At 52.8% G+C, this 27,572-nt stretch overlaps 1 protein-coding gene across 7 annotated transcripts in view; it reads left to right on the forward strand.

The window, feature by feature from the left end:
• Rgs3 (regulator of G protein signaling 3) overlaps nt 1–26,931 on the forward strand; it is a 139,385-nt gene extending 112,454 nt beyond the window's left edge. For 5 of the 7 annotated variants that reach the window (XM_070012028.1, XM_070012030.1, XM_070012029.1 and 2 more), the window contains 6 exons: nt 11,475–12,389; nt 19,499–19,560; nt 23,987–24,088; nt 24,473–24,534; nt 25,150–25,316; nt 25,970–26,931. In XM_070012028.1, coding sequence (XP_069868129.1) covers nt 11,475–12,389; nt 19,499–19,560; nt 23,987–24,088; nt 24,473–24,534; nt 25,150–25,316; nt 25,970–26,155 — 1,494 coding nt within the window. In that variant the 3' untranslated portion in view covers nt 26,156–26,931. Of the gene's footprint in view, nt 1–8,903; nt 8,973–11,474; nt 12,390–19,498; nt 19,561–23,687; nt 23,883–23,986; nt 24,089–24,472; nt 24,535–25,149; nt 25,317–25,969 lie in introns of those variants that run through there. The other 2 variants (XM_070012060.1, XM_070012064.1) reach the window with 2 other exon arrangements.
• The last annotated feature ends 641 nt before the right edge of the window (nt 26,932–27,572 follow it).

Here is a 27,572-nt window from a genome sequence, read left to right on the forward strand (position 1 = left end):
TATGGAGAGTGCTTATTGAGTCTGTTTTTGTTGTACATTAAAGGTTTTGGGCATCCCATCTGCCCTTTTATGGGTGGGGGGTTGGTTCCAGGATACCTTGTGTGTAGTAATAACTGCATATCCTTCCTTGCACCTGTCTACAATAAACCATCTCTAGATTACTGATGATACCCAATACAATGCAAATGCCAGGGTATTCTAGGCTGTCATCAGAGTCAGAATGTGCCAAGTGCCCTGTCTACATGGGCACTGGCGGATTCAGGTGTCTGGACAGTCCTTACACACTGTCTTATTCAGAGGATAATGACTAGAGAGCAAAGCCTGTACATTTTCACTACAGAAAGTTCATTTCAGATTTTCGATCTGTGGTTAGCTGAATCTGCAGATATTTAAACCCACAGATGTGGAAGGTGAACTTAACTCTCTTGTCTTCCAGAAGTTTTATCATTTAAAATATTTTTTTCTGCACAGAGTGATATAGAAATCAAGACTCCTTTTCTGTGGGTGTCTATCCGATTTATTAAAAATGCCATCCTTTCTCACCATGGGACATTGTTATCCTCTCAGAAATGCTGAGAATACATGTACAGGTAGGCTGGATTTTTGAAGCATGAGTAGAGGGTCTCCAGTATGTGGAGCAGGGAGAGCAGCTGTATTTGCATGACTGTGGCTTTCTGTAGAGGCACCTGAGGTCCAATTCCATTTGGTTGTTCAGAGGGGAGAAAGAGACAGGGTAGTAGAAGACACATGGGGGGTAGCCAAGTGCCTGTCATCCTAGCTAATCCGAAGGCTGAGATCTGAGGATTGCGCTTTGAAGCCAGTCCAGGTAGGAATGTCCATGAAACCCTAATCTCCAATTAACCAACCAAAAGCTAGAAGTGGCTCAAGTGGTAGAGTGCTACTAACCTTGAGCAATGCCCAGGTACTGGCACACACAAACAAAAAAAGATAAATGGGGGCGAGTAGCCATGGTGAGGGCTGGGATTTTATCCTAGAGGGCTAATGAGGGCTACTGAGCAGAATATAGTCAGGTCCGAGGGAAACTGAGGGGCATGAAAGTCTCATGACAGGGGGTTGTCAGGATGGTGAATTTGGACCAGATTCAGTCCAACCCATCCCCAGCCTCACTCCCCAGCAGAGACAGGGCACATCTGCCAGGAAGGCTGGAGTGTGCCTGGGGGCATTGGAGGGTGACCTTCAGCCACAGCATCGTGGATGAGTCCAGTGTCCAGATGCCCAGTGCTGTGTCCATGAGTGGAAGAGCCTCCCTCTGTAACGCTGCTCACGGAGCCCCCAGCACGGCAGGCCTTGAAGGAGTAAGACAAGACAAGGAAGGGGGTCTCTGCAAAGGAGAGCTCGCCGCTTGCCCCGAAATTTCTATACTTGCTGTGTCCCTGGGACAGGAAGATCTGGCTATATTTTGGGCCCAGATCTGACCCTTCTGGGCTGGCTGAGGCTCTGAGCTGCAGAGATGATCTGGGGGCAGCGCTGAGTTTGGTTTCTTTGCTTATGACAAGGTTATGAATATACCATTGTCACTTGGTAATCTGTGGAGGATTGGTTCCAGAACACTCTGTGGATTCCCAGATCTACTGATGCACATGCAGACAGGCCTAGGCCACACAGGAAGCTAAGCCCCTAGGAAAGCTTAGCACAGGCCTGACCATCTCCTAGCCTCCAAGGCCTTTGGCCTGGACCCCAGTCTTCTCCCCTAAAGCATGCACCAATAAGACTCCTGTTGTAGGCTGCTGTGAAGGTCAGAATGTGCCAGGTGCCCTGTCCCAGAATTGAATGCAGGAAAGGGAGTCAAGGGTGCCAATGATGGTAGAAGTCATTGTTGTGAAGATTACAGGTGCTTACTGAGCACCTACTCTGTGTGTGTGTGTGTGTGTGTGTGTGTGTGTGTGTGTGTGTGTGTGTGTGTGTGTGTGTGTGTGTGTGTGTGTGTGTGTGTGTGTGTGTGTGTGTGTGTGTGTGTGTGTGTGTGTGTGTGTGTGTGTGTGTGTGTGTGTGTGTGTCCCTTGCTCTTTATGTGGATTGTTGCCAGAAGTGCTGTGGGAGGAGCACTTAATGTCTCTCTCGCCATCTTAACGAAAAGTCCAGCCTTTAGAGGTTAAGCTGGCTACATACAGGCACTGAGATTGGAGGTGGTAGAGCCGGGATTTGAGCCCCAGATGGTGAATCTCTAGGCCCTACCCCAGTTCTTCACCACCATGGTCTGTCTCCCTCCCTCTGCCTCTACTTCCCAAAGTGGTCTGGTGTGCTGAGCTGCTGCTCAGGGTGGCGCCTGAGTTTAGGGCTGGCCTCTGCTGCCCATCCACGAGTGAAGGGTCCGCGCTGTGTATTAAACACTTCAGTGTGCCAGGCTCTGCCTCTGCACACCCCACAGAAGCCCGCTGAGGGAGGCATCACACAGACTTGGCCGCATAGTTCGAGGTGGGAGTCAACCTCAGATGACCTAGCTCCAAATTTTAGCTTTGTGATCTTCCCAGGCATGGCACAGTCTCTCCCCTCCTCCCCTCCCACCATCACCTTTGAGTAGAACATTGCCGGGGGGACAGAGGGAAGCTCTGTTTGGAAAGAAGTCAGGTGTGTGGAATTCTGACTCTTCCCTCACCAGCAGAATCAGACTTCTATTCTCCCATCTCCAGCCACAGGAGTGACAAGGGGCCTGCATGTGGCATTGTTTACTGCTACCTAGCTTAGTCTCCAGACTAAGTACTTGGTCCTGGGGAAAGGAGGAAGAAAGGGAGGGGAAAAGAAGTGATGAGAACAAGAAAGGCAATCATGGGATAGGAGGACAGAACAAGCAGACCAGGCTCCTATTTGTGTGTGTGTGTGTGTGTGTGTGTGTGTGTGTGTGTGTGTGTGTGTGTATGTGTGTTTGCGCATGTGCACATGCATATTTGCACACCTTAAATCTCTACTTCATCAAGTCAAGTTTCTGCTTGTCCCATCAGCCCCAGTACTGCCCCTTTCCATACCCTGATTGGAGGGCTTTGGGCTCCCTGCCAATGCTCAGGAACATGGCCCTGGCTTCTCCTTGTTCCCCAGAATTACTCAGCAAATACCTATAGAGCCCAGACACGTGCCAAGGCCTGTGTCACGCACTAGAGCCAAGTACTTACAAGATCCATTCTCTGCCCTGAAGGTGCCGGGTCAGTGGGAGAGACTGGGGTAGGAGCCAGGTCAACCCTCACTCCTCAGCCCTGTCCCGATTACAGAGGCACAGAAGCAACCGAGACAGCTCAGGGAGGAGAGAATGGGGAGGTGGGATGGGGGCTGCAGCCAGACACAGCACAGACCACAGGAGGAAGTATGGCAGGGCATTCCAGACAGAAGCTAAGGAATTCTTTGAAAAGCATATCTGCTCAACCCCTTTGAAAGGCATATCTGCTCAGCACCATCCTTACAGCTAGGGAAGGTGGAGCCACAGCTAGTGGACACCACAACAAGCTAGATGGCAGGGCAGTGGGGACCATTAATTGAGCATCTGCTATGCAGGCCTTTGCATAGACTCACTTCCAACAAGCCTGTGGGGTTACCATCATTGGCCCTATTTGCAAATAAGGAAACTAGAACTCAGAGAGGTTAAGTAACTTGCACAAGATCAAAAGGCAAATAAACAGAAGAGACTGATGGGAGAGGGGTGAGTAAGCCGAGACACAATCCTATGAATAATAATATTGTTTTTAGTTGGTTTTTTTTTTCTTTTTGCTTATGTGGTGCTGAGGAATCGAACCCAGGGCCTCATGCTTGCAAGACAAGCGCTCTACCACAGAGCCACCTTCCCAGCATAATAATATTGTTTTCAGGGGAGGGTCCGAATTCCTCAGCTCCTGCCCCATGGAACCACCATACTTCCCCCAGTGGACCCTCCTGTTTCCAGCTGCAGCCCCTGTCCCATCCCTCCTCCCTAAGCCATTCTAGCCTTTCCTAGCCGCTTCTGTGCTTCCATAGCCCTGGTAGGCAGGGCTACATGGTGAGCGTTAACCCAGCCCTCTGCTCCAGTCTCTTTCCCACAGACCTGGCACCTTCACAGCAGAGATGGGCCTTGCTGCCATTTGGCTCCAGTGTGTGGCACAAGCCTTAGCACTTATCTGGGCTCTGTGGGTATTTGCTGAGTAATTCTGGGAAGCAGGGGGAAGCCAGGGCCAGGATCCTGATGAGCCAAAGCAGGGCCTACCCTGAGCCATAGGAGCCAGGCAGGCCAGGCACTGATAGGGAGCCCAGAGCCCTCCAGCCAGGGCATGGGGAAGAGAATGACTGAGGCTCTCAGGGAAGGGCAGAGATACTGGAGAAACAAGACAGTGTGTACACATAGCCAGCAGAGAAGATGTTTTAAACCATAGAGGAAGGGGGTGATGGTAGAGCCCATAATGAACTAGTCCCCAAGGGCAGTGCCCAGGGATGGGCGGGGCCTGGAGCCCTCCTTTGGCTAAGCATTCATCACTGTAGGAAGCAGCTGGGCAGCCCTGCTCTAAACTTTTCTAATGTAAGAGCTGGAGATGTAAATGGGACTGTGAGGTGGGGGGTGGGGTGCAGAGATTATGGGTGTCCCTATCACTGAGGTGAGTTCTATGACTCCTAGAGATCTGATAGGGTGGTGATGGGAGAGCACAGTCCTCGAACCCAGGACCGCCTTGAGGCAGGGCTAGGGAGTGAATCTCTAGCTGGCTGATCAGGGGACAGTGCCAAGATTAGGGAAGGTTTCTGTGAGATTTGGGGCTCCTGTCTTCTCGGTCTTGAGAGATTCTCCCCCTCCTTGTCCTGAATCTCCATTACTTTATTTTCTATTAACATCAATTAGTTTATACAAGAGTGTTTTCTTTGAACATGTCCATTTATGGAGGCAGTACATCTTGATCAGAAACACCGCCTCCATCCTCCTCCCTCTTCCTCCTTTGTCCTGAACTTCTGACCCGAGTCAAGCTGCTTCTGCTCTGGGCCCCCACATTGCTTTCAGTGGAATGGGTATGCTCCCTTTGGGGTGTGTTGCCCTCCTGAGCCCCTGACAAGTTTGTGAGCCATGAGGGTCCTTAAGAGGTAGAGAAGAAGGAGAGGGAGGAGAGCATGACACTCAGGTCCTAGTTTGGATGACAGGTGGTGACATTATATATAGGGGCTCCATTGGGAGGAATGAACTCAGGGGAGGATTGTGAATGCAAGTCTGGGGCATGGGGAGTTAGTACTGCTGGGGTAGCTAGAAGGAGGGCTCCATGCCAGGTCCCCTCTCCACCGCTCTGGTACTCGCTGCCAGGGCAGATTTCAGTCTCAGGTGGTTCCACTGAGATGAGTTCCTGACCTCCGACACAGGTGTCCCCCCCCTCCCCACCGTGCCTCTCCTTCACATGAGGGGTTGCAGTGTATCCCATGCTTATGTGGGTAGTACCTTGGTTAGTCTCCATCCTTCCTTTCTAGACTGTAATCACCCAGCAGACAGAACCACAGCTTCCCTGTCTTATCCACAGAACCTAGAACCAGGTCTGGCTGCGGAGTTCTCCCCCATGGGGCTTGGCCAAGGCTGCCTATGCTGCATAGCCTCAGGAGAGAGGTCTGGACCAGCCCTATGGCCTGGACAGCATCTGACCTGACGCTTCACAGCATGATTGTCCCCAGGAGACTAGATGGTTACAGGAGAAAGTAAGGGGGGGGGGGGGCGACACCAAGCGATCCTGATGGTGCCCTGGCACCCAATGGAGTGCAGAGAGGCTCAGAGGAAATCCATTGAGGGAGAGGTCAAAACCAAGCTGTGTCCATGGCCAGCCCCCATTGAATAAAGAGTGCTCATGTGACCAAGCTAGTCATATGTTAGCTTGCTTATTTCTCTAAAATCACCTTGAGGAATTGCTCTTAACCCCATGTTATGGTTAAAGAAACTGAGGCACAGAGAAACCATGCCCCAAAGGCCCCTCAGCCAGGAAATGTAAAACAAGAGCAGGTACCCCCGCCAGATGTTGCTGCTGTCCTTCTGAACAACTGTGAAGTTGGGGGACAAAGGGGACAGGGCACCCATTCTGGAGGGATATGAAGTTCTGGAGTATCAACAAGCCAGATGTGGAGGTGCTAGACTGAGGTGGGTGGAGGGAGTCACATGTCTGCTGAGTAGCCGAGGTTCACGGAGCCAGAGGCCCTGAAGCTAGAGGTTCAGGGTCTGCCAAACTTGAAGACACAACTTGGAGCATGCATGGAGGTCCAAGTCTAAGAAGAGGTTCTAAAGGACTCTCCCTTTCTCTGATGAGTTTCTGTCTACCCCACCCCCACCCCCCAACACTTTCCTGGACTTTTCTCTGGCTCTCAGCAAAAGGGGCAAATTTGTCTATACTCAGTTTCAAGCCAAAAAAGAAAGAAGTCAACCTAGGATCTCAGGGCTAGCAGAAGGTGGAGAGATGATTCCAGCTCAGGTCTTTGGGCTTTATCCTCTTTCGGTAAATCCTGACTACACAGGCTGCTCTACTTCTTTTTTTTTTTTTTTTGGTAGTTAATTGGAGATAAGAGTTTCCTGGAGGCAAACCTCCCAGACCCTGCCCCTCCCAAAGCAGGAAGTGGTTTTGGAGGGCAGATGTTGCCCGGGGCATCTAGTGAATGTGATGAATCATCTTTGTGAGAGCCACAGGTTGCTTCTGGGACCCTGGCTCCATCATCGGCGGCTGTATGGTACTGGACAAGTCACTTGAGCAGCCCACCACCACCCCTAGAACCCAGCAGTTGATGGGGTCTGGGATCCGGTGGTCCTAGCTGGCGGGAGCGATGATGATCAGGGCGTCATAGCTGCCACCCTTCCCCAGCCTGTTCTGAGCTCTGGATTGCATTTGGAAGAGGATTTGATTAGACCCTAAACAGTAGCTCCATTTAGAGGGCCTGGTCCATTTCCTGTGTGCTAACAGACAGGACCAGGGTAGAATTAACCATGGTCCAGTCAGGTCGAAGAGGTGATCGATGGAGGATGGAGAGATACAGACCCCTTGGGAAGGAGAGCAGGGCAGCACAAGCCAGCAATCTGCACATAAAGTCCGGCAAGCAGACTGGTCTCTCTAGGATACTCTGTGTGTGTGTGTGTGTGTGTGTGTGTGTGTGTGAGAGAGAGAGAGAGAGAGAGAGAGAGAGAGAGAGAGAGAGAGAGAGAGAGACAGAGAGACAGAGAGACAGAGAGACAGAGACAGAGAAACAGAGAGAGAGAGAAAATACTGGGGCTTTAACTTAGTGCCTCGGTGCTGTTCCTTAGCATTTTTGCTCAAGGCTGGTGCTCTACAACTTGGTCTACTTCCAGCTTTTGTGTGTGTGTGTGTGTGTGTGTGTGTGTGTGTGTGTGTGTGTGTGTGTGTGTGTGTGTGTGTGTGTGTGTGTGTGTGTGTGTGTGTGTGTGTGTGTGTGTGTGTTTAATAGGAGATAAGAGTCTCACAGACTTTCTTGCCTAGGATGGCTTCAAACCTTGATCCTCAGATCTCAGCTTCCTAAATAACTAGGATTACAGACCTGAGACACCAACTCCTGATTCTGACTGGATTCTAGTCACTGTGGCCTATTAGAACAGCTGCCTAGCAGGGTGTCACCAGCTGTTGCATTTCCTAAATGCATACTCCCTTAGCACATTACACTTCCTACCTGCTTCACCAGCAGACTTGTTCCCTGCTGCCCCTCCTGTATCCACTCCTGTGGCTGAAGAATGAATGAGTGCACAAATGAGTACACACACACACACACACACACACACACACACACACACACACACACGCACGCACACGCACACACACACACACACACACACACACACACACACACACACACACGCCCAGAGCTGTTTGATGCAGACACCTCGTGTGTCATTAACTTGCTGACTACAATTCATGCCTGCCATTTATTATTCAACCACACCTTTAACTATATCTCTTCACCTGCCTTAATTCTGTCCTGCACCTGTCAGTCACCTCAGCAGCTCCTGAAGTTATCAGGTCTTCTATAGCTGCGCCCCCACCTACTCCCTCCCCCTCTCCCCCCAGTAACATCCCCCTCAATTCTACTCTCACCCCAGCTCTCCCAGGATCTCGGCTTGAGCAAACCTACCAGCCAGCCTGGGAGCTCAGCAAAGAACAGAGAGTGCTGGGCCTTGTCTGTGCAGCTTTTGCTCAGTGTGGGACAAGCCCAGGCCAGAGACCATGGGCAGTGCTTGCTTAAGGCCTGAATCCCCTCTCTGTGGGTCCCTCCTCCCCTTGAGAAAGGACTTCAAATCCTTGCTGGTCAGAGACCTGGGGCAGGAGGCTGGAGTCTTCATCTTTCTAGACTCTGCCGTCTTCGGAATTCTCCTATTGCCTGGGGCCTCAGTTTCTTCATCTCCGCTCATTAAAGCAAGATACTAATAACCACCTTTGTGTCACATGCTTTTCCTGGGCCAGGCACTGTTGGGAGATTAACCATAGTTTGTGAGTCCAATGTGGTATCCCTGGGCTCTGTTCCAGATGAGGAGACAGAGGCTCTGAGAGGTCAAGAGGCTTGGCGAGAGTTGCACAGCCAGAAAGTGGCCCCATTGGGATCAAAATCAGAGTCTGATTGGAGACTCAAAGCACGTATCCGCAGAGCACTCTGCAAGCTCTTCAGTCCTGGGTGGTTCTTGGCCAATCCATCCGGGTAGGGCCCTCTGGGGACAGGCCCCCCTGCCAGAGTGGCACTTCCCCTCTTGGCTTTGTTTGGTTTGGCCTCAGTCTAGGGCTGGGTTGGCAGAGGCAGGCTGACTCGCATTTCTGGTTTGGGGCCTGGTGCTGCACTTTTCCCCCAGGGGACTGGGCGGGCTCTGCTGACAGGCCCACTGGGATGGGCCTGTGCCCTGCCCCACTCCCCAGGAAAGGGGAGATTTTAGCCTGCTCCTGTCTTAGTGCCATTCTGTGCCAGGCCCTGAGGTCACCGCGTGCTGCTGCTGCATCCCATCTTTCTCCAGGACTTGGAGAGGCAGGTGGGGCTGGTGGCTGTGAGGAAAGGTATTGTGGATGTGGGAACTGGCCATGGGACGGTTTGTTTTTTCCTGATGGAGTTTCTCCATGGTGAGTGGAGTGATGGGCTGGGGACAGGGACTGCTCAGAAACTGGCTTGGAAATAACAGAGCCCGAAGGCCTAGGCTCTGGTCCCCACCTAGCCCCTGAATTACTCAGGGTGTCTTTGCACTGACCAAGCTGGGCCCTGAGGCTCCCTGTCTGAGTGGAGAGTCCCCACCCCGACCCCCAGGTAATTGGATGAGGAGGCTGAAGCACAGGCCTGAAGTCTCCTGGAATTCTAGAGCAGGGCTCAACTTTGCTTCTGAACAGCCAGCAGAGTTTACTTCTAGGGGATTTGTAGGAAAGATGTGCTTCTGTATGAGGTCTTTGAATCGAGAATTTCCCTCTAGATCCATCTTTAAAGTCACCATGACTACCATCACCATCATCTCCTTTAGGAGCTTTCTAGAGCATGTTCTCCTGGTTTGTTGCGTGGGCACGGTGGTTATTGCATTTCACAGGTGGACACTTGAAGGCCCAGAAGGCCAATGACAGGCTCTACTCCATCCCACAGTGGTGTCATTCTAGGAAGGAACCCTTCCGCCCTCCCCCCTTCCCCACCATCTCTGTGCGTAGGCAATGGGGACAGGCCATTTCTCAGCTGCAGGCAGGATTCCCAGGATAAAAGGACCTGGATTCAGAGGCACCTTTCTTTGGTCCAGGGGCACCCTGGCTGACACCGGCCAGGTCAGTGACTTGGAATCCCCAGGCTCCCCTTCCTCCCTGCCGGGGGAAGGAGGACAGGGGGAGTGGGAGGGAGGGCTTTCACTTTCATGCTCCCAGACATGTGGCTCTTCCCTCCACTTCCCTGTACTGTGCTTTCACTTCTGCTCACTGCTCCCAGGTACAGGTGACCCCTGGCCTGTGTGTGTACCACCTGTGGCTGACAGGGCCACGGCTGGGTCACTTGTTCCCAGCTGGGCATGGGGCTTTGCCAGCACAGTTTCAATGACTTCTGTGTCAGTCATGGGGCTTCTTGGTCTTTGAGCAGCTGTACAATAACAGTAAGTAGCAGTCCATGCTTGGGCTCAGTTTTCTTACCTGTCAAACGGTCATTTATGGGCTCTACAAGGAAGAGCTTGGAGTCCACATTCTGGGGGCAGTTGTTGCTGAAGTTTTTTTTTTGCCATTGCCTTATGCACACACACATTCCTGTGGTTGTGTTTGTGTGTGTGTGTGTGTGTGTGTGTGTGTGTGTGTGTGTGCATGTGTGTGTGTGTGTGTGAACTCAGGACCTGTCCCCGAGGTCTTTTTGCTCAAGGCTAGTTCTCTACCCCTTGAGCCACAGTTCCATTTCCAGCCTTTTGGTTGTTAATTGGAGATGAGCCTCATGGACTTTCCGTCTTGGACTGGTTTCAAACTGCAATCCTCAGATCTCAGCCTCCTGAGTATAGTTAGGATTACAGATGTGAGTCGCTGACACTTGGCTTGGCTGAAGAACACAATGTGGCCTTTCAATGGCTCTTGTTCCTGTCTTCCAAGTCCATGAGTATGACCAGCAAGCGGCCCAGCGCAGGCCGAGCCCAGCTAGCTCTTCTCCCTGTGTGCCTGAGGCCCCCTGCCCGGAGCACTCCTGATTTCCTGGGCCCAACCTCCTTGTGACATCACTGCTTTTCAGACTCTCACTCCAAGAGCCACTTCTTCCTGTGCAAATGAGATCTACTGTTGGAACCCAGCAAACCCCTAAGGGTTCTTTGGGTCGTATGCAAGGCAGGAAATGGGTTTATTTTTGAATCCCTGAGCTTCCTCCAAACAGTTTAAAAATCCCTGGGTAGATGATCCCTCGGCGAGACGCCATGTGCCTGTGACATCTGGTTAACGCAGGTGTGGGCAGTATTTTACAGTTCTGGTTTCATTCCAGTTTACTGGTTTCAAAAAGATACTTAACATTTAGAGCAGATTCTTGTTTGAGTGACTCACTTGGAGTTGGTTTTTGGTTGTTTTTTTTAAAACTTGGTTCCAGGAGAGAGACCCTTTAAAAGCTAGGTTCAATATTCTATCACTTGGAGATGGCTCTGGCGTAGGGACATCTTTTGACTTTGGTCCATGGAGGCAGAAGCACCTGGCTTCTCCTTTACTCACTTTAAAGGCAACATCACCCCTGTTTCCTTTTCTGTAAATGAGGACAGTGACGCACCCCTTACAGAGCAGCGGGGCGGGGCATGGGCGAGAGGGAGATCCAGCAGGCCTCGTACCTAGCACACGGAAAGATCTAGACGTGTGGCTCTTCTCCCTCCAAGTGGAGAGAAGCGTCCAGGGTGGAATCTAACAGAGCTGAGCCAAGGGATTTCTGAGTTTCTGTCTGGCACTGGGCCTTGCTGCATTCTGGGGCGCAGGGTTCACCTGCTGCCAGCTGCCACCTATGATGCTGCCTCGTGCGCAGCCGCTGTGTCTGGCACCTCCCAACCTCTCCTCCCCAGCTTACCTTGTTGTCTTTGTGTTTCCCAGATGCTTGAGACAGAGGCAGATGACAAGGGGGAGATGCCCTCGGAAGAGGGAAAGGGGCCAGGTACTGAGGATCCTGCACCCAGCAAAGAACCCTCTCCTGGACATGATGCCCCACCCAGCAAGGACTCCGCTTCCGGGCCAGAACCTGCTCCTGGCCCAGGATCACTGTCCAGTGAAGACTCAGATACCTGCCAGGAGCCCCCACTCCAAGAGGCCCCTCCAAGCAAGGACTCCTCTCCTCCAGCTCCAGCCCCTCTATCCTGCCAGGACCCTCCTGCTGATCAAGAGCCTGCTCCTAGCCAGGACCCTCTGCTCAACAAAGACCTCCCTGCCATCCCAGAGCCCCCTTCCCAGGACCTTCCACCCCATCAAGATCCGCCTCCCACCCAGGTCTCCCTGTCAGTGGAGGCCCCGGCCAAGGAGACCCCAAGCTCCGGGGAGCCATCAGCAGTGGCCTCCAGACCCAGCTTCGTGATCCCCGAGGTCCGGCTGGATAGCGCCTTCAGCCAGCAGGAAGGGGCGGAGGGGGGCAGCTCTGGAGAGGAGGAGGATGCAGAAGAAGCAGAGGAGGGGGAAGAAGGAGAGGAAGACGAGGAGGAGGACACCAGTGATGACAATTATGGGGAGCGCAGCGAGGCCAAGCGCAGCAGCATGATCGAGACGGGGCCTGGGGCCGAGGAGGGCCTCTCGCTGCGCGTGCAGAACTCGCTGCGGCGCCGGACGCACAGCGAAGGCAGCCTGCTGCAGGAGGCCCGCGGGCCCTGCTTCTCCTCCGACACGACCCTGCACTGCTCCGACGGCGAGGGCACCTCGTCCGCCTGGGCCATCCCTTCGCCCCGCACCCTCAAGAAAGAACTGGGCCGCAATGGTGGCTCCATGCACCACCTCTCCCTCTTCTTCACGGGACACAGGAAGGTAAGGAGGCCGAGGCTGAGGAGAAGGGCTGATACAGGAAATGGGGGGGGGGGTGGCCCAGTGCCTGTGGGAAGGGAGAGACCCTGTCCCACCTCAGCCCTTCTGTAAGTCTCCCTGTTCCTCCCCTTCCTCTCCCCCCCCCCCCCCCCCATGAACCTTCTGCCCATCAAACAGAAGGCAAAAACCGAGGCCAAGGAAAAACCAAGAACACAGAGCCTGGACAAACCCAGATCTTTAGAACTCTGGAGGTTTTTTCCCTACAGGTCTAGGGTCCTCTGGTCCCCACGGAAGGCAAAACAGGTTTGACTTAGCCCAGAGCATTTTCCATGTGTATTTAAAGGACCTGGAGTAGTAACTGGAAAAATAAAAAGTTAATATTTGGATCTGGTCAAGGCCTAGCCACACTACAGGTCTAGCAGCAAAAACAAAACCAATGCCTATTTGTTCTGGGCCAGCATTGTGCTAAGGATTCTTACTAGGATGCTCATTAGCACTCACTGATTCCCACAAAGCAGACAGTGCTTTGTCCCCATTTTATAGATGAAGAAACTGAGGCACCAAGAGGTTATCTAATGTGCCCTATGCGGCACAGCTTCTAAGTGTCTGAAATAGAATTAGGATCTGGCTCCAAGATTAGAGCCCTTTAGAACCATGCTATATTTTGCTTTGTGCAAATATTTATAAATAGATAAATGTTCATGAACTTCCTGGTGTGCTCCCAGACCCTATGTATGCTCAGTGCTACAGCTTGGGGATTAAGAAAAGAGCTGATTGTGTGGGCCAGGAACATGGCCCCATGGGGAACTGTCTATGCTTGTGGCCTTGAAGGTCACCTGCCAGTTTGACTCCACACTTTGTCCCAGATTTATTGTGTGGACCTGCATGCATCAGCCCAGCTCCTCCAAGCCTTGGTTTCCTTCTAGAAAATGCAGAGGTTAATAGGACTTCTATCCATGGATTGGGGGGCCTGGCCACTTGGGTGACATTGACACTTTGGTTCAGGCCCTGGGGAGTGCTGGTTGCATTCCTCCTCTTGAAGTGCAGCTATGACAACTTGAAGTGTTGCTATGACAACTGTATGAGGCTAGGTAGGGGCCAGTGGTCAGGTCCCAGGAAGTGCAACTGACTCTCACAGTTCCCGAAGCAAAGGAGAGACCCCAGGGCCTGGGCCCTCAGGAAAGCTTCTGGAGAAAGATGCCCCCTGGCTTAATCTGGAAGATAGGCCAGGATTAGAGTAAAAAGGGGATGTTTCAGACATTGTTTGGCTAAACAGGGCATTTCTAAAGGACCCACACTACCATTCCTCCCTCTGAACCCATGGCAGACATTACTAATGGATTCCAACACACTTCACCACGTTGAGACAAGATTGCCAAGCCTTGTCAGCTTTCTACTAGTAATAAGGAAAACCTGGTATACAGTCAGATTGGAGGATCAGGCTGAGCCCCTCTAGAAAGGACATAAACTTTTGGCCCAGAAATTGGTACTAACTACTAAAGGGATTGGGACTAGCTCTCAATTTCCTCATTTGTGTGTGTGTGTGTGTGTGCGTGCGCGCGCACGCGCGCTTGTGCGCACGCGTGCGTGTGTGCTCTAGAATCACCAGAGGAGATGACTTCTAGTCTCCTGGCCTCTGTGTGTTCTCTATATCCACCCTTGCTCCAACACAAATCTTTTTTGTTGTTGTTGTTGGTTGTGGTGCTTGAACTTAGCTTGGGCGCTGTCCCTCAGCTCTTCAGCTCAAGGCGAGCGCTCTACCACTTGAGCCACAGCACCACTTCTGGCTTTATAGTGGTTTATTGGAGATAAGAGTTTCACGGATTTTCCTGCCCAGGCTGGCTTTGAACCCTGATCCTCAGATCTCAGCCTCCTGAGTAGCTAGGGTTACAGGCGTGAGCCACGGGTGATACAAATCCTTATATGCATGCACGGCCATCTGCTTCCCCAGCTCTGTTGGCCCCACTTCCTACCTAGGGACAGAGACTTGTATGTGGGCGTCCGGCAGGCCCACTCAGCTCTCTCCTGCCTCAGCTTCCTCCTTTGGGTGCCCAAGGTTCCCACTGACATTCTTCCTTCCCCTACTCTCCTCCATCACTTCTCCTTGTTGCTTCCTTCTTCGGGGGGCTTCAGTGGCTGCCCCCAGCCCTGTAGCAGCCTCCCACACAGCTCCCACTCACCTGACCATCAGTCAGTGAGTCCTCACGCCTCACCATCCTCATCCTGTTCTCTCCAGACCACTAGCTTCAGTGAAGCTGTCCTGGGTAAGAGGGCACGAGACTGGAGTGGACAAGCGTGGGCCTCGCTGTGCTTCGCTGGGAGTGGGCCCTGGGGCAGATCCCTGCCCTGGAGAAATGGGTTTGGTCATCGTACCTCCTGCCTAGGATGGCTGGAAAGGGGAAGGAATCCCATACAGTCACTTGGCACCAAGCACCTGGTCGGTGCTCCATAAATGGCCAGCATGTCGTTGAGGAGGAGGAGAGAGGAAACGGAGAAGGAGGAAGTGAAGGCAGCAGGAGCAAGCCTGCTGACAATTATGCCCTCATTCACAGAGTTCTGCTGTGTCTCTTCCATGACCTGGAAACGCTGCTGCCTGGCTAAGCCTAGTTAGTGTTCCCTCCACTGGGGGAGGGGGGAGGGGGGCTGCTCCCCTCCCTCCCCCCCCCCCGTGTGTGTCCAGGCACATAATGAGTCATGGACAGTGGCCTCATCCTGTCCACCTACCCCAGATTCTCTGTGTCTCATGTGGATAAGGGATGGGGGGAGGGGGTAGGAGGGTGGAAGGGAGGTAACAGCTTTCTCCCATGATGTCTGTCTTCCTGACTTAAGCCTGGCTGTTGTAGGAGGGCCATGGACAAGTCACTGAGACTCAGCACCAAGGCTAGAGGTGAAGAGGAGAAGGCAAAGCCTTCAGTTGTGGAACCAGGTAGCTCCAGGTTCAAGTCTCAGCTCTGCCTGGTCAAGCTGCTTTGTCCTCTGAACTCCAGTGTTCTTTTATGACATGAGGACACTAAATCTTCCTAGGGTTGACCTGGGCTGTGGAAAGTGCTGCACTGGGGCCACCAAAAGCCCTGAGCACAGGACAGTGCTCTTGTGATGATGTAATGCCTAGGAAGGCCAGGCAGGGCCGGGGTGGCCCTGGGCTGCTGTGTGTCTAGCTGGAACCATGCTGCCTGCCATGGGCTGTGCTCTGGCCCAGGGTTGTCCACGGCCCACCCCTATCAGCCTGCCCTCGTGTGCCCTGAGAGATTTCTACTGCGCATAGGGGCGTTAGAACCACAGATCTTAGCAATGGCCTAGCAAAGGCATAGTGGCCATACAGGTGGGCCGACTGAGGTCTAGAGAGGGAGAGAGGGAGGATCATACACTGGGGTCTGGTCTCCTGTGTGGAGCTGAGTTGGTTCAGATCGTCTCCTACTATGAGGCCCTAGTGGCCCAGCAGAGCGGATCCTCTTCCTGAGAAACCCCAGTGGGTGAGTTCTGTGTCTAGGCCCCCAGATGCTGTCACTGAGTTGCATCCTAGCCTGGTCTGGCTTGGCTCAGCATCACGGCCACCGGTGGCGACTCTTCCCTGGCCACACTTGTTTCCTCCCTTCCCAGGCATCTGGCTCTGTAGCAGCTGTCAACAGACAGCACCAGCCTCCCTGCACTAAGCTTGCTGCCTAGGTTAGAGGTGAGACAAGAGGACCCCTAGATGCACAGCCCCGGCGTGTGATTGCACGTCCAAGGTTCCTATTCTCCAAAAATGTAAAGAAGCCTCACATCTAAACAAATACCTTTAGTGGCAGATCCGTGGGTCCATGGAGCCCTGGTCTGGGGCTACCACACATAGCCCAGTGGCCCCAGAGTGAGACCAAGAGAGAAAACCAGCCCGGCCCTGCTCAGTCACCTCTGGCTTCTGAAGCCAGACTCCAAATTTTCTGCTTCCTGCCAGCTCAGAGATCCCAGGCGGGTCACCAAACTGCTCTGGGCCCCAGACCCCTTCCCTCCTAAACTGGAAGAAAGATCAGCAAATAGCTCTTAGAATTGTTGAAAGATTAAATTAGATACTATCAAAGCACTTAGCACAATAGTCAACACTTGCAAATGCCCAATAAATGGTAGCAAAAGGTAACTAGCTAATGGTAACCAACTCTTTGTTCTCATGTGCTGAGCACTCTCTCATATACACATTGTGTGTGTGTGTGTGTGTGTGTGTGTGTGTGTGTGTGTGTGTGTGTGTAGGTGTGTGTGTGAATTTGTGCACACCACTACTGGAACTTGAACTCAGTGACTGGGAATTGTCCCTTCACTTTTTTGCTCAAGGCTAGTGGTCTACCACTTGAGCCACAGCTCCACTTCTGGCTTTTTAGTGGTAAATTGAAGATAAGAGTCTCATGGGTTTCCCTGCCTAGGCTGACTTTGAACCATGATCCTCATATCTCAGCCTCCTGAGTAGCTAGGATTACACGCATGAACCACCAGTGCCTAGCTAACTTATTTAATGTTTACAATGGCCCTGTGAGGTGTGTCCAGTTTATGAAGAAAGGGAGACACAAAAAGCAGGGACAGAACTCAACTAAGGACTATGAGCTTAATGCGTGATTGAGCTACGATTCAAATCCTAGCAGTTTCCAATCTCCACTCTTAATCACGGTTATAATTATAGTACCCTGACCCTAAGAGTCACAGTTGTTATTCCAAGAAGTGTTGAGCCCCCGGTCCCTGGGCAGCCCCTGGGGATTCCTGCCAAAGTGCACGGATGGGGGTGGGGTAGGGTCTGGGCTCACTTCCATCGGCCTTTTCTCCGGGTATAGCCCCGTAGGAGACTGTGAGGAACAGGCAGATGGAGACACACTGTGGGGAGGCCCTTTACATGATGCAGCTGCATGAGGACCTTGGGGAACCCCAGGGCTCCTTCTAAAGCTGTAGGCCACAGCCAGCCGGGCAACCTTGATGCCCAGCTCTCCTGGCTACCTGGGGCAGACTTCTCAGGCTCAGAGCGCCCAGTCCTCTATTAAGCTTGGCCCTATTGAAGATGATCTCTCCCAGCCGTGGAAGGAAGAGCCCATTTCCCAGCCGTGCAGAGGCCCCCGGTTGGTGGCTGGCCGGGAGTGGTCCCCAGGCCCATTGTGTGGGGCTGATAAAGTGCGGAAGCTGAGGTTAGAATGGGAGGAAGCCCGGTGCTGTGGGCCCTTTCCCACGGGTGGGGGCCCTGAGCACTGCGGGGCCAGGCTTCCAGCCTGTGTGTGTACCAGGGCAAGCCTGGTGAATCTGCCACCCACCCATCCCATCGGCAAGCCCTCACCAGGCCTCTGCTGTCTCTGGGAAACTTCCTCCAAGCCAGAGGAAACAGGACACGTGCTGGGCTCCGCACCGTGTGGGTGTGGGCCTCTGGGTGCACGTACACTCGTGTTTACTCTCCCAGTGAGCTGCAGACTCAGGAAGGAGGCCTTGCCCTGAGTCTTCCCTGGAAAACGCTAATGCCACCACCCTGGCGTGTGAGCGTCCTCTGCTGGACAAACACAGGCCTTGACTGTAGACAGACTGATTCCAGCTGTCACTGAAATGCTGGGACTCTGAACAAGTGACTGAGGTCCTGCTGGATTTATCACGTGACTAATGGCTTGATACTATGAGCATCATGAATGAAGGCATTAAAGTCCATCCATCCTCCCACCCGTCCATCCACCCACCCACCCACCTACCCATCCATCCATCCATCCATCCATCCATCCATCCATCCATCCATCCATCCATCCATCCATCCATCACTCCACTGAGGTTAGCCACTTCCCATACTGAAACTGAGGCCCAGACTGAATCTCATGAGGAATTTGTTTTGGATCCATACACAGTAGCCCTCGGCCTTGTCTTGTGACGCAGATTCATACCGTCCAATGACAGTGCTTCTTCTACCTCGGAGCTAAGCCTAGATTCCTGCTGTGAGGCAGCCATAGGAGGGGCCTGGAGTCTCCAAGAGGACGCACAGCATAGGCAGGTCTAGGGAGATGAGATTAGATGGCCCTCACCTAGAGTGTGGGAGTCTGCAACTCCTCTCTCTCTCTCTCTCTTCCCCCCCCCTCTCCAAATATGAGAAAACATGAAAGATTCTCTGTTTCATTTTCATAGTTTCATCCATTTTCCACAAATGATACAACTGAATTCTTCTTGATGGTTGAACCATACTCCACTTTGTATGTGTATATATACTTTTAAAAATGTATTTATCACCAGGTGCTGGTGGCTCATACCTGAAGTCCTAGATACTTAGGAGGCTGAACTTTCTGAGGATCATGGTTTGAAGCCAACCCAGGCCCTTATCTCCCATAAACTACCCCCAAAAGAGCCGGAAGTAGAGCTGTATCTCAAACAGTAGAGAGCTAGCCTTGGGCAGAAAAGCTGGGATGGCACTCAGGGCTGAGTTCAAGATCAGCACATAAAAGAAATCATTTATTTGTTGACAGCCTCCTGGATCGATTCTATATCTTAGCAACCAAGAATTGTTCTGCATCACACACACACACACACACACACACACACACACACACACACACACACACCAAGAAAAGACACACACACACACACACACACACACACACACACACACACACACACACACCAAGAAAAGACCCTGTCCAGTAATGGTTATTATCCAGAAGGCACTAGGGAGTCTCAGAAAGCTTTAAATCAAGAGAGGTGCTCTCAGATCTGTAAGGGTTCACATTACACCCCGCCCAACAATGCCTGGTCTCCTTTGACCCTCAGAATCCTGACTAAATGACTGCAATCTTGATTCGAGAAACTAAGGACGGGAATGGAGGCTCAGAAAGAAACAGAGCTTGGCCAAGTCACATGGCAGAAGCGTGTCTGAAACTTAGTTCTCTTGCCTGCAGATTTACCATGATGCTTCTGTCTGTCTGGCCTGGCCCCAGCAGGCTGGGTCTCTTCCCAGCCCTTCCCCCTTTCCACTCAGCTGTTCCCAGTCACTGGTCTCACCCCTACACACACCTGATCTGCAGAGGGTGGAAATGATGGGGGGGGTGCTGGGGCAGGCTGAACCTCTGGTCCTCTGGGCTTGGTCAGGAGTCCCTGGGCACGTAAACTGCAGTACATCTGTCTTCTCTCTGCAGATGAGCGGGGCCGACATCGGGGATGATGATGAAACCTCCAGGAAGAGAAAGAGCAAAAATATGTACGTTGGGAGTATCCATGGTACTCATTCTTGTGTGGTAGGGGTGGGGGGAACCTCCCTGTACCCATCTTCCTCCTCTGAGGGAATCATCTTTCCTCTAGGGATATAGCCTGGGAATGGGCCTGCATCCACCTCCACCCCTACTCACAGACACCAAGGAACAGTGGTGTCTCGTAACTTTGCAGGGGTCTCAGGGTGGGTCGCCAGGGTCCCGAGCATTCCCTCAGAGTAAAGCAAGATGATGATGAGTACCCGGCAGCCATGGTGAGCCAGAGGCAGCTAACCAGGGTGGCCTGGACCTGCTCAGACTCAGGGCTAAGCAATGACATGGACTGGTCCTTTGTTCCTTCTGGGCCCTTGAGTGAGGGGAGAAAGGGTTGAGGCAGTTCTCAGGAATTGCCAGGAGGGGGCGCTGCTGACCTGACTACATTATCCCACTTTCCTGAAGCTTTTTGGCCATGCTCAGGCCCCTTTATATTTGTGGAGGATTTGTTGTTGTTTGTTTGTTTGTATGGCTGGGTTGTTTTGCTTGAACTCAGGGCCTCACACTTGCTAAACAGGAACTCTACTGCTAGAACTACACCTCCAACCCTGTTTTGCATTGGTTATTTTCAAGGCAGGATCTCACTTTATACCTGAGTGGGTCTGGGCTGGGGATGACAGGCCCATGCCACCATGCCTGGCCACTGTGCTTCCCCTTGGTTGAGATAGCAGGTACCTGCCACTAAGCCCAGGCATTCATTGAGATTGAGTTCTTAGAACTTGCATGCTAGGGCTGGCCTCAAAACACAGTCCCCCTGTCCTTTGCCTCCTAAGTAGCTAGGATTACAGGCTTGAGCCACTGTACCCAGTACTTGTGGAGGTTTATTAGAGGTGCTTATTAAAGAGGTGTGTGTGTGGGGGGGTGGTGATGGTATGGGAGTGTGGTAAGAGAGTTTTTTGTTTTTGGTAGGTTGTGGGGCTTGAACTCTGGGCTTGGGCGCTGTCCCTGTGCTCTTCAGCTCAAGGCGAGTGCTCTACCACTTCAGCCACAGCGCCACTTCTGGTTTTCTAATGGTTTATTGGAGATAAGAGTCTCACGGACTTTCCTGCCCAGGCTGGCTTTGAACTGCGATCCTTAGATCTCAGCCTCCTAGTAGCTAGGATTACAGGCGTGAGCCACCGGTGCCTGGCTTGTTTTTTGTTTTTGTTTGTAATCTCTTGGTACTCTCAAGCTTAAGACCATAGAGACTGAGGTGGTGCAGGGAAAAGGGCCCAGGGATCACCTCAGGGGGAGCCCACCTTCTCTCCAGGCTCAGTAGCACTCCCCATTAACTAGACACAGGGAAAGAGGTCAAAAATTCTTTCCAGATGCTTCTTATGTGCCTCTTCCCTGGCCTAGACCTTATGCGATTACACCCTTTCTTTGCCAGCTCCCCTGCCCTCTCCTGGTTTGGGCAGCAGCTGTGAGCTTCTCTTACTGCAGCCAGCAAAGCTGCGCTTTCCAGAGAAGATGAAATGCATGAGCAACAATTCTTTACTCATCTCCTTTAACCTCCTGATTTCAGGAGGGAGGGGCTGTTCAGGGCCAGAGCTGTTGTGATGGCGCCCCCAGTGGGGAGTAGGTGGCAGTGGAGGGTGGGCGTCCAGGGTGTTCAACTTGTCTGGAACCATGGCTAGCATTTTCAGGGGCAATAAATGCTTAAAGCCTCCCTCCCTCCTTCCCTCCCTCCCTCCCTTCCTTCCTTCCTTTCTTCCTTTCCCTCTCTCTCTCCTTCCCTCCCTCCCATCTCCCCCCCCCCCCCGTTTTCTTCATTTCTTTTCTTCTTTGCTATTACTGGGGTTTGAACTCAGTACTCAGTATTTGGCATGCTTGCTCAGCTCTCTGGCTTTTTGTTGGTTATTTTAGAGATGGCATCTGGCATACTTCTCCGCCTTGGCTAGCTTTGAACCATGATCATCTGGGTCTCAGCCTCTTGACTTGCTAGGATCATAGGTGTGAGCTTCACACTCTTAAAAGCTTAGTTATGGACTCATGAGATAATCATCAAAATAATAACCAACAGGCCAGGTGCTAGTGGCTCAGCCTATAATCCTAGCTACTCAGGAGGCTGAGATCTGAGGATCCCAGTTCAAAGCCAGCCCCAGCAGGAAACTTTGTGAGACTCTTATCTCCACTAAACTACTCAAAAAAGCCGTAAGTGGCACTGTGGCTCAAGCAGTAGAGTGCTAGCCTTAGGCAAAAGAAGCTCAGAGACAGTACCCAGGCCCAGAGTTCAAGCCCCAAGACTGGCAAAATATATGCTAATAATAATAATGATAGCCAACAAGCATTATGCCAGGCACTGCCCCATATGCACTACATATGGTCTAATTTCATCTTTAGTTTGCATCTCTTTTAAAAAATTATCTTCTCTTTATTTTACAAGTGAGGAAGCTAATATACAAATAGCTTAGTTACTTGACAAGGGAGTAGGAGGGGCTTGGGGCTGGCCTGCAGCTTCACACCTGAGGGTCTAGAAGGAACAATTTGGCTGGCAGTAAGTTAGCCCCAGGCTCCTCCAGCCCCAGAGAAACACAGAGTTCCAGGGGGACCGCAGTGGCCTCCTGGGTGGAGGTCAGGCCTGGGCGTGTGTCTCATGCGGCCACCAGGGGGCTAGGTCATTCAGCACAGAGCACCAAGCCCCAGGAAGCAGCTTTTTCTCTTCTTCTTTCTCTTCTTTTTGTTCTTTCTTGCTTCCCTGTTTTTCTTTTGCACAGGTTCTGGGTCTTGAACTCAGAGCTCTGTCTATTAGCTATTTGGCTCAAGGTTGACACACCACGGAAGCCATGCTTCTTCAAGAACTTTGCTGCCCAGACTGGCTTCAAACTGGGGTCCTCAGATCTCAGGCTCTTGAGTAGCCAGGATTACAGGTGTGAAGCACCGGCACCTGGCTTGCAAGTGGCTTTCTTGCTCTGTGTTCCCTGGGCAATTTGAGGAACCCTACCCTCATCTACAGGGCTGTTGAACTGGGGACTTCTTTGGCTTGGAAACTGCTAGATTGGGGACCCTGTCCCAGACTTCCAGAACACACATGGCCTCAGAGTCCCATGCCTGTATACTTTTGTGCTAAGTCTTCCTTGTGACCAGCAACAGTCTCAGGTAGGTACTGTGGTCAGTCCTGCTGGACTCAACCCGGGTTCTGGGCTCTCCACCTGGGCCTGGTATAGCAACAGTTCCCTTAATCACACAGGGGACTTACCCAGAAGTCCTAGTGCCATTTGGAGCTTCAATAACTCCAGAAGTATAAATGTTACAAGCTCTCTCCGAAGTTGAGTCATTTTGCTTTCTTCTACACATATTTAGTTTTGTGATTTGGATGATACGTTTTGCATTTTCTTCTTGGGGTTCAGTTCAGCATTTTATATCTTCAGAACTATAGAGACTGAAACTGAACATTTTTATTATTAATAATAAATTTTTTATTATTTGAAAAAAATCACTAAAGCAAATACACATAACAATTGAACACTTACCTTGCAGATGGTGGGGACATTTTATTTCGTGTTGCCTGTTTATAAGATTTGCACTTCTGAAATGATTCCGATTGAGAACAACCCAGACTTGTGTGTCAGGGGTGGGGGTAGGGGGGGTCTTGGTATATTTCTGTGGATGGACAGACAGACTGACCCCCAGAGAGGGAGGCTGGCAGGGCTGTTGTCATGGTGGTGTCCAGCCAGGGGACCAGGGGCAAAGGAAACACACTGGAGCAGGAGGCCTTTAACCCCTTTCTCACCAGCACCCTTGCCAAAATCTGCCTTCTGGGAGGAGTGGCCTGACTAAAAATGGTTTTTAGCTAAAAATAGCAGTTCTGTGCCACCCTGGTGGGCAGAGCCTGGCCCCCCTCCCTCTGTCCCTCCTAGCAATTTGCTGACTTGGATTCTCCCCACCGGGCTTCTCGCTGCCATAGCAACGGGGGAGGCTAGTCACAAATAACTGGGTCTGGCTTCCTGCCGGGGGGCGGGCCCCAGAGGCCGTCCCTTGCCGACACATGCCCCTTTCACAGCTCGGGAGGAGGGGGGTGTTTTTTTTTTCTCTTCCCTCCCCCTCCTGGTCCCTCCCATTTCCTGGCTCCTCCTGTCTGAAATCCCAGCCCAGGCTAGTGCCTGGGAGTCCAGTCATCTGGCCAGAATTCCAGCAAGCAAGGACTTCACCATTGCTCCTCACGGCCCAGGATCTAGGGTGGAAGGCAGGAGCAGAAGGGGTGTTCCCTGCAGGTGGGGAGCCGGGGGCTCTCCGAGATGCTCCGGGGCATGTACCTCACACGCAATGGGAACCTACAGAGGCGGCACACCATGAAGGAGTAGGTGCCCCCTGGCCTGGCCCTGGCCCTCCCACCACCCTAGACTAGCAAGGGTCGCTTGTGTGCATCAGGCCTGACCAACCTTCTCTGCTTTTTGTCCCCAGAGCCAAGGACATGAAGAACAAGCTGGCGATCTTCAGGCGGCGGAATGAATCCCCCGGAGCCCTGCCAGCAGCCAAGACAGACAAGATGATAAAGTCATTCAAGTAAGTCCTCCCTGCCCATCTCCCACCTGGGACTCTTTAGCCACTCACTGCATCTGGGGGGGCGGGGGGAAGTGAGGCTCAACAGTGGGATTAGGAGAAGGGGTTGTATTCACTTGGTTGTATTCGGGGGAGACGGGGAGCCTGGTACCCAGCAATCAGCAGCAGTCACAGGGAGGAAGGCCAGGCAGGGGGCAGGGGGGCCGAGAGTGGTTCCAGCTCCAAGAAATGAGGTAGATCTCCCCCGCCACGCCCCCCCACCCCATCCCCGGTCAGTGACAGCCTGGGCCCAGTGTCACTAACAAAAGCCTCCTGGCCCGGCTTCCCCCACACCCTGCCCCCCCCCCCCGCCCCCAGCCTCACCATATTCTCGTCCTCGCCCCTTAGGCCCAGCTCAGAGGAAGCCCTCAAGTGGAGCGAGTCCTTGGAGAAGCTGCTGCTTCACAAATGTGAGTGGTGCCAGCTGCTGTTCCCCTCCCTCTCTCCCTTCCCCCCCCCCCCTCCTTTGGGCCCAAGGAATATCCTGGAGAGTCCTCCTTTCTACTCACCTGGGCTCAGCCAGGTGTTCCTGGCTGTTGGGTGAGTTCATGCAGCCTCTGGTCAAACCTTGGGGTCATCTCCTGCCAGCCCTTCCGTCCCCCCGGGAAGTGGCCCTGCCTGCTGGAGGCCACTGGGACCTGTGTACTCAGACCCCAATTCCCAGAATAACAATAAACACTTCCATGTACTGAGGACTCGCACTGGGCCAAATGTGCCTGGCGTCACATGGTCCAATGGGCAGGATCCCGGCTGGGCTCTTGAGATGGGATTGGTGATTAGTGTTTTGCAGAGGGAGGGTCCTGAGGCATCGATAGGCGGGAGAGCTGGCCAGGTCCATCCTGAGGCCCCGGCAGGACTAGAACTGTGTTCTGGGGCTCATAGTTCTCAGAGATAAGGACTTTTACTCAGCTCTGTGCATTTTCTACCTTAAGGCCCTCGAAGGGCCAGCATGGGCAGTGGGGGCAATCCGAAGGACAATCAGGGCTGGCTTTGCCTCTCATCCACACCTGGGCTTCTCCTTCCAGATGGCTTAGAAGTGTTCCAGGCCTTCCTTCGCACTGAGTTCAGTGAGGAGAACCTGGAGTTCTGGCTGGCATGTGAGGACTTCAAGAAAGTCAAGTCACAGTCCAAGATGGTGGCCAAGGCCAAGAAGATCTTTGCTGAATTCATCGCCATCCAGGCGTGCAAGGAGGTAGGACCCCAGCCCTGTCCTCAGGCTCTAGTTCCCATGGCTCCAGTGGTCCTTCAGCTGCAAGGAGGTAGCCAGCAGCTCAGAAAGGGGGAGGCCAGGGAAGGACAGGATCCTGGGCCATCACGAAATGTCCCCATCTATACCCCAATCCGCCTAGGCTCAGAGCTCAGCCCTTTGTAGATGTGTTCATGACACCCTTTGAAATGAGTTTCAATATCATCTTGGTTTGAAAACCAAGGAGACAGTCTCAGAGTGGCTAATTTTAGTGGCTGACATGTATGGCGAGCCTGTGCCAGGCACTGAGAGTTTCATGTGGGTGGTTTTGTTCGGGCTCAGTCTGCAGACGGGAAAACTGAGGCTCCGTGCACAGATTTGCTTAAGCACAGCCAGGGTGTAGAACTGCTAAGTAGGGACCCAAGTAGTAGAAGGATGGTGTTTTCAGGTCCCACAGATCCTGCCACCCCTCCAGGAAGCGACTTTGCCAAGACTCCAGTCCTCTGGCCTGAGGCGCTCCATCACAGCAGCCCCCGGGCTGTGGCACAGAGGGGTTTGCAGTGGGGAGACCAGATTGCCCCCTAGATGTTTTTCAGCACTGGACCTCCAGGCTGGGTGCCCTCCAGGCAGCTCTGACTCCAGCTCCTGTGTGTCCACAGGTGAACCTGGACTCGTATACCCGGGAACACACCAAGGACAACCTGCAGAGCGTCACGCGGGGCTGCTTCGACCTGGCCCAGAAACGCATCTTTGGGCTCATGGAAAAGGACTCGTACCCTCGTTTTCTCCGCTCTGATCTCTACCTGGACCTCATTAACCAGAAGAAGATGAGTCCCCCACTCTAGGGGCCACGGGAGTCCAGCTCAGCGATCACACCGAGGGGCTGGGCCTCCTGCCCACCCGCCTTCTTCCCCCCCACCGGCGACGGAGGGGGCAAGCGAGCCCCCAGAGGCTGTGTCTCCAAATGGACAGATGGACAGTTGGGTTTGACGCCTGGACTGAAAGAGGCCCAGGCCACTGGAGGAGTAGAAGGACCGGCCCCATGGGGCCTCCACTGCCCTGGTACGAGGGGTCCTGGTACAAGGGCCCTGACGGTCAGATCTGGAGCTGCAGCTTTCTGCTTTGGATGTTTTCGTTTGGAGATTTTTGTGGTGACCAAGTTCCTTAAAAGAACTGGCTGGTGGGACAGCAGGCCCAGGCCTGGGCTCTGTGGCCATCCTGGGGTATGGGGGTGTGGGGACTGCTGAGGCTTGTAGCTCAGACCCCCACCTTGAGTTTTATTTATTTAAACAGTAGTTGGATGCTTGGCCCATGTGCTGTAATAGGAAATCCGTGCCCCATCATCTTCCTAATTGACAAGTGCAATATTATAACCAATGCCTTGGGAAAGCCACTGTGGAGAAGGTGGCTGCCAGTGTCCAGCTTCTGGGACATTTGCTGGTCCCGGGAACCAGTAGTGGGCAGATGGGCCTTCTGGACTGACGAGGCCTGGAGGGGCACTGTGGTCTGACCTCCACAGAGATCTGGGGTGTCCCTAGGTGGGGGTGTCCCTGGGAAAGCATGGCATCCTCAGACCACACAATGGCCAAAGCTCTGGAACAAATAAAAGGCCTGTATCATTTCTCCTTCTTGGCCCTTTCTGCGACTTCCTGGTCTTGAACCTTTGTAAGTGGATAGGGTCGGGAGGACTGGTAGGTGGGTGGTGGCCTCAGCTGTGGCTTTTCCTTACCTCCCTGGGGTCATAAACTCTGCTCGTCAGGGAGATGGTGTTATAGGCCACCAAGCCTGTGCCATACACCTTCCAGGCAGATTATCAACCTGCCCAAGCCCGCTTCCCATTTCATAGGAGAGGAGACTGATGCGCACAGGCCAGCTGACTTGTCCAGGTCCTGTCGGCAACAGGTGGCAGAGACAAGGCCCAGCCTGTGCCTGACTGGCCATGATGACTGTGCCCTAGCTTACAGTGTTCTAGCTGGCATGGCTGCCAGCTGGCTGTGTGATCTTCAGGAAGTTCCTCCATTTCTCTGCATTGCCACCCCCTGGGGTTCTAATGGAACCATTAAGGTCCTGGGCATGCCTCTCCCTCTGTGCCTGAGCCTAGTCCTAGACCACTCGCTAAAAGTGAGCAGAAGAAGATGAAAGCCCGGTCCAAGTCACATTCCAAACGCATCCTGATGCCTCCCTTGCCCCAGCCCCCAGCCTCCCAAGGCCTGGCAGGGCAAGGGCATGGCCTGGGTCTTTGAGGCTGACTTGGATGTAGTG

Source organism: Dipodomys merriami, unplaced genomic scaffold, assembly GCF_024711535.1.
Source record: "Dipodomys merriami isolate MVZ:Mamm:240054 unplaced genomic scaffold, mDipMer1.0.p SCAF_11, whole genome shotgun sequence".
Lineage (NCBI taxonomy): Eukaryota > Metazoa > Chordata > Mammalia > Rodentia > Heteromyidae > Dipodomys > Dipodomys merriami.